General features: G+C 39.9%; 1 protein-coding gene across 9 annotated transcripts in view; it reads right to left on the bottom strand.

Annotated features, from left to right (window-relative positions):
* Nucleotides 1-2,814: 2,814 nt before the first annotated feature.
* The window catches only part of LOC115420086 (dedicator of cytokinesis protein 3), a 237,527-nt gene continuing 233,200 nt past the window's right edge, over nucleotides 2,815-7,141 (bottom strand). For 8 of the 9 annotated variants that reach the window (XM_030135293.1, XM_030135297.1, XM_030135294.1 and 5 more), the window contains one exon: nucleotides 2,815-6,851. In XM_030135293.1, coding sequence (XP_029991153.1) covers nucleotides 6,165-6,851 — 687 coding nt within the window. In that variant the 3' untranslated portion in view covers nucleotides 2,815-6,164. The remainder of the gene's footprint in view (nucleotides 6,852-7,141) is intronic. The other variant, XM_030135301.1, reaches the window with a different exon arrangement.

The raw sequence follows: 7,141 nt of genomic DNA, 5'->3' as shown, positions 1-7,141 counted from the left end.
TTGTCACCAATTTTTTATCAAATCTTTAAAACCCGAATGAAGTATCACAAATCTGTTAGTCTTTCCGCGATTATGCACCTGAATCACTTCCCTCATGGTGAAGAAGTTAGAAGTGTACTCCATCACAAACACTCCATTTGTTTACACAGCAAATCGAAACCTAGATGAAACTGGCACGCAGATTTTATCGGGATTCCACGCAGCCGCAGTATGGCCATAGCAGCAACAAACACAGAAACAGCTTCAACTGCTTCAAGCTGCTGCAGCTGTGTGGAATCCCAAAATAACCCAAGTGACGGTTTTGTTTAGGTTTTGTTTTGCTATGTAAACAAATGGATTGTTTGTGATGGAGTACACTTCTAAGTTCTTCACTGTCAGGGGTGTGATTCAGATGTGTAATCATGGAAAGATTACCAGATTGGTGATACTTAGCCTGTCACTAGAGTTTTACAGATTTTAGGAAAAATTAGTGACGAACATCATACACAGCTTTAAAATTTAGATCAGGAGTGTTCTTCCTGCGACCCTTTCAATGATAGAACTGTGTTGGGCTTTTATTGTGAAACAGGAATGTGTTGTTGAAAAGTCAAGTGTGTTTCTGAATTACTAAACACACTAAACAGTTGGGAATTTATGATATTTTATACAAAAAGAAAATATTTAGAGACAGTAAGGCAGCGTTGAACAACCTATAACTCCTGAGATAGATTTAGTTCTTTTATCCCTTTCCAATGGATCCCTGATTCTTATTTTCCAACATTATTATTATTACTATTACTATTATTATTATTATTATTATTACTACTACTACTACTATTACCACCACCACCATTATGGTGACTTGTGAGAATAATAATTGCTTGCGAAAACCATGACATTAGTGTATTATTTGATTTAACCCTCATTAATCTACTTTCATCCATACAATGTTCTCAACTCTTGAGACCCTTGAATTACACTGGTCACATGACACTGCCTGGATTGAAACAACTCAGAATCCTCCATCAGAATGGAGCTAAATCTGAATATGTATATATGTATATATATATATATATATATATATATATATATATATATATATATATATATATATATACATATACATATACATATATACAGTACAGGCCAAAAGTTTGGACACACCTTCTCATTCTTCGCATTTTCTTTATTTTCATGACTATTTACATTGTAGATTCTCACTGAAGGCATCAAAACTATGAATGAACACATGTGGAATTATGTACTTACCAAAAAAGTGTGAAATAACTGAAAACATCTCTTATATTCTAGTTTCTTCAAAGTAGCCACCCTTAGCTCTGATGACTGCCTTGCACACCCTTGGCATTCTCTTGATGAGCATCAAGAGGTAGTCACCTGAAATGGTTTTCACTTCATAGCTGTGCTTTGTCAGGGTTACTTAGTGGAATTTCTTGCCTTATTGATGGGGTTGGGACCATCAGTTGTGTTGTGCAGAAGTCAGGTTGATGCACAGCTGACAGCCCTATTGGACAACTGTTAGAATGCATATTATGGCGAGAACCAATCAGCTAAGTAAAGACAAACGAGTGGCCATCATTACTTTAAGAAATGAAGGTCAGTCAGTCTAGAAAATTTCAAAAACTTTGAATGTGTCCCCAAGTGCAGTCGCAAAAACCATCAAGCGCTCCAACGAAACTGGCTCACATGAGGACCGCCCCAGGAAAGGAAGACCAAGAGTCACCTCTGATGCTGAAGATAAGTTCATCTGAGTCACCAGCCTCAGAAATCGCAAATTAACAGCAGCTCAGATTAGAGACCAGATGAATACCACACAGAGCTCTAGCAGCAGACACATCTCTACAACAACTGTTAAGAGGAGACTGCGTGAATCAGGCCTTCATGGTCAAATAGCTGCTAGGAAACCACTGCTCAGGAGAGGCAACAAACAGAAGAGATTTATTTGGGCCAAGAAACCCAAGGAATGGACATTAGACCAGTGGAAATCTGTGCTTTGGTCTGATGAGTCCAAATTTGAGATCTTTGGATCCAACCGCCGTGTCTTTGTGCGACGCAGAAAAGGTGAACGGATGGATGCTACATGCCTGGTTCCCACCGTGAAGCATGGAGGGGGAGGTGTGATGGTGTGGGGGTGCTTTGCTGGTGAGGCTGTTGGGGATTTATTCAAGATTGAAGGCAACCTGAATCAGCATGGCTACCACAGCATCCTGAAGTGACATGCCATTCCATCCGGTTTGCGTTTAGTTGGACCATCATTTATGTTTCAACAGGACAATGACCCCAAACACACCTCCAGGCTGAACCCAATCGAGATGGTTTGGGGTGAGCTGGACCGCAGAGTGAAGGCGAAAGGGCCAACAAGTGCTAAGCATCTCTGGGAACTTCTTCAAGACTGTTAGGAAACCATTTCAGGTGACTACCTCTGGAAGCTCATCAAGAGAATGCCAAGAGTGTGCAAAACAGTCATCAGAGCTAAGGGTGGCTACTTTGAAGAAACTAGAATATAAGAGATGTTTTCAGTTATTTCACACTTTTTTGTTAAGTACATAATTCCACATGTGTTCATTCATAGTTTTGATGCCTTCAGTGAGAATCTACAATGTAAATAGTCATGAAAATAAAGAAAATGCAAAGAATGAGAAGGTGTGTCCAAACTTTTGGCCTGTACTGTATATATATATATATATATATATATATATATATATATATATGTATATACAGTAAAGTAGCTGATATGTTGCATCTGTTTCTTGGAGGTTGGTGTTAAAGTTGGTTCATGTTTCTTTTCTGTGAAATAAAGGCTGTCTGAACCACGGCTGAGTCAGTAAAACATTGTTTAATGTTGTCATTAATCATGGATCCACAACACAGCAGTTTAGTGAGTAGGAAAAACGTGAGTATTTACATCTACTGTCATACACGTCACAGTTTATACCCATGCTAACACAATAAAGACTTTTATATACAAGAAATACTTATTAGCCTCATTGTACAAAGGAAAACCATCATAGCATCTCCCATCTGGATTTATCACTGATGCAAAATACACAAAATAATAAATGTCCCAGCAGCAGCTGCCCTGAAAGAATCCAATAGTTAGACAAAAGGAGCTTGTTTTTTTTTCGCTGTGGTTGAGGTTTAAAAACAGTTTTACATCAGAAATTACAAGGCAAGACAATCACAATCTACATTATACAAGGTTTTTGCCCTTTATGATCGTATAAATACACTCTCCTTATGTACACGAATCAACTTAATATTTATCCTTTTCCCTTCACTGTCCTTCACTTTCATCCACTGCAGTAATCACAAAAACAAACAAACAAACTGTGTTCAGACGTTAAAATAAAAAGTCAAAGCTGTGAGCTCGAGCTTCAGGTTGGACCTAAAATGATTAATAAGCTTTTAGCTTTCCCACTCCAAAAAAATGATTACCTTTCCATCAGTTTGCTTTTGTGACTTTTTAAAAGCGCATTAGATTTTCCTGACTCTTGAATGAACATTTTAGTTCTTTAGAAAGGACTTCATAAAATAAATAAAAATATTCCAGTGTAAAATATACCCTCAGCTTTAAAGAGGCAGTAAAATAATTAAAAATTTCAAAGAAAATATTTTTAAAAATTGTCCAATTTTTAAGGGGATTTGCATAGTTTATCTACTCTCACACTGGAAGTATGGTCCAGTTTAGTCATGATGTATATTTCACATCCGTAGTAAAGGTTTGGCTCAGACTGTAGATATGTCATTATTTTTATCACCTTAGCCACCTGCTACAAAAGTCTTAAAAATCCATCAAATATTTTCCTCCCTCTGCTTTAATTTCTTTCAGATATAGTGGAAATCAATCTCAAAATGCTACTTTAATGGAGTAAACTGCAACACATGTATTAGTTACTGCTTTCAAAGCTCTGAATCCTCATCTAATGTTTCCACTGCTAAGGACAGTCGGTCAAAAAGCTGCTTAGAATTACATGTTTGTTCTTTAGATTAAATCAGAAAGTTTGTGCCGTTTGACAAAAATGTCACGATTAACTAATTTTGAGTCAAACCTGGCAGTAGGTGTGAACGTTTAAGACAACGAGAGGAAATGTGCACGATGTGATTTTTTTTTTCTTGCTATATAAACTGTCTGCTGTATAAACCTTCTCATTAGAAATAAAGGGAAAGTACACAAGAGAAGCCTCAAGAGATGGCATCAGGAAATAAAATACTCAAGACTGTCCTGAATTTGATGGAGAAACAGTACGTCACAGGATGTTTATCAGGGTCAGATTTGTTTCTCTCTGTGCTCTCAGGTGAAACAATGCCCATTAATTCAGAGAGATACAAGTTTATACCCAGAACTTTAAAGTATGTGTTCCTTCAAGAAGACCAAAAACATTACAATACAAGTTACACGGTATGTAGAGAAGCCACAAAAACAAAAAGCAAAAAAAAAAAAAAAAAAGAAAAGACACAAGAGTATGTCTAGAATGATGAAAAAAAAAACACCAACACACAACATCTCTTATCACTTTTTGTCAGTTTCCTGCTCCTTTATGATCTCATGATTAAGATTTGTGCACTTCAAATGTGAACCGCTGTCCTTCAGTGTGTAAAATCCACTGTGTCTTTTAACGTCATGGGATGATCCGGAAGAGTTAAACGCCTGAAAACCAGGGTCTGTTCAGTTCATCTCACCCAGGTAAAAGAGTGTGTTTCAGAGGCTCAGGACGACAGCATGTACATAGTTTACACTGGTGGCTAAAAATGAAAAAGTCAACAAAAAAGTCATAAGCCTTCACAATACGGTACACTTGTGTCACCAGTATGACATCTTGTAGGTTTAATCTCCTCGGTGATTAAAAAGTGTTCACTTCGTAGAGACGTCAACGCACAGGAATCGTCCTCTGCTTCCATTTGTCTACATCTGCGGCTCACGTTGAGTTCTGCTTAGTGAATGAACATGCATACAAAACAGTACCTGGATTGCAAAATGTACAGTCAGTACAGTTACAGTCATAAAAAATGGCAAAGTGTACAGTTATTATAGTTAATACTCTCTATAAATGTCATCCCCCTGATGCCTCATGCACATCCGCAGGTTTGTTTTAACACAAGCTTCATTGATTTCTTCAGCTTTAATACTATAGGATGTAACGCTCTCAGTTCAAACCTGCTGCTGTTTGTGTGTGAGGTCTCGTCCCAAAGTTCAACAAGTGCACGTCATGTATCATCAAGCAGCTACGTCTGGCTCAGGAGGCCAGTTATCTTGCATATTTCTACATAGGTCTCACCTTCCGTCAAAAGTATGAGGATTAAATATAAACTATAATTCTATACTCCTATATACTGTGTTACATTTATCTACATACTTTGCTTCAGTTTCGGAAAATATAAATAGTTTCTTGGCTTCGCTGAGCCGGTTGTTGGTAGTAAATCAGGAAAAGATGACACTGCGGAACATGGCTTGTTTCAGACGCTCCCAGTGGCCTGTTTGTCCAGGGAGAACAGAAACGCTAAGAGGAAGCGTTGTTTTTGTTTGTTCAGGCAGGAGGGCTCAGGTGGACTCTTATGTTGTGCGGTTTATTGTCTTCATTATAAGAATTTCTTCGTTTTCATTTGATCTACACTTTACCATAAACACCACTTTTTCTCAAACCTCAGCACGTTCCACAATTACTGTTTTTATTTGTTAAAAATATCTGTAGATTATAATTGTTACTCTAAAGTTTTGGTGCTCTGTTATTAAAGTGCTTCTTCTTGTATTGACAGGATATTATCGTTTTACTAAAAAATAAATCATAGGTTTTTGTAATGGTGTTAACTATGAACTTAGTTGTGATTGATCTGTGAAGTTTGACTGAAATTAGAAATGTGCAAGGTTATTTAATGAAGGTTGATGGATAAAAATACATGGTTAATGTGCACATAAAAGAGTGTATGTGACAGTGATTTGGTTAAAGTCTGAAGGTAGAGGAAAAGAGGCAAGAGAGCGGATCATGTCAACAATGATCGTTCTTGCTGCTTTTTCTTGGCTCGGTTCAGTTTGGTTGTTGGACTGGACACCGGAGGGAATCTGACAGCTCCTCTAAACATCACTTCAGGACATAGTTTGGCTGTGACGTGTTTCTCTTTTTAGAAGAGTTAATATTTTGTTGGATGAAAACTGATAAGACGCTGACTCCTTACTCCTCGCTGACTCCATGCTCCCATGCCACTTTCGCCTGCTCCTCCTTGGTAGCTGCGATGATGGGCTGGGAGATCTTCCGAGGCATGGGTCTGGGAGCAGGGGGTGGGGGTGCAGACTGGGAGTCCTCCTCAGGGATGCAGCCCTCCCTGAAGTAGGGTTTGGGAGGCAGCGCGGGAGGCGGTTCGTGGAGGTGGTACAGAGGTGGGTGATGGGGGATGTAGTGCGGGTGGAAGTGGTGGTGATGGTAGTAGATGTGTGGAGCGTGGGGCAGGCTGTCCTGTAGCTGTGGCTGTGGTGGAGCTCCGCTGGAGGCTGAAGCCGGACCCTGGCCCTGGAGGTGAACCCCTGTCTGTGCTGGGGTGACCCCTCCTGGGGCCGAATGGCTGCGACAGGGTGGGGGTTTAGCTCCGTCCAAGACTTCAGGCTCTGAGACGCTGTACCTGACCGGCTGGTAAGGCGAGTCCAGGTCTTCCTGGTCAGTGGTCCAAGCCTGGCTGCTGGGGACGGACTCTAAGGTGTCTGTGCGACTGGCAGGGGGGTCAGAGGATGAGGTGGGGCCGCCAAAGTTACTCTCGCTGAGGGACGAGACTCCAGAACTGGCGCTGCCCGACAGAGTGGAGTTACTGCCATCCAGGATGGACTGTGGACTGGTGGGCGAGGCAGGTATAGGGTGAAGGGGAGACTGAGGGGACAGAGAGGAGCACAGACACAATATGTTCAGCTTTGAACAGATTTAGGCAAAAACATCTTGTGCGTATGAGTTTTCATGACACCACTGAAGAACATTAACTGAGCCGATGAACAAAAGGATGTTGTAGGGAAACACTGATAAGTGACTCATGCAGGTTTTAAAGAACAATTTGGGACATTATCAAGTGTAACCAGTGTTATTTTCTGTTTATTTCTCTTTAGGGTCAGGGAAGCAAAGAAACCTACATTGTAAAGATAACTACAGTTTGGAGTCTTTCATCA

Source organism: Sphaeramia orbicularis, chromosome 5 (assembly GCF_902148855.1).
Source record: "Sphaeramia orbicularis chromosome 5, fSphaOr1.1, whole genome shotgun sequence".
Lineage (NCBI taxonomy): Eukaryota > Metazoa > Chordata > Actinopteri > Kurtiformes > Apogonidae > Sphaeramia > Sphaeramia orbicularis.
This window is presented reverse-complemented; position numbering and strand designations above follow the sequence as displayed.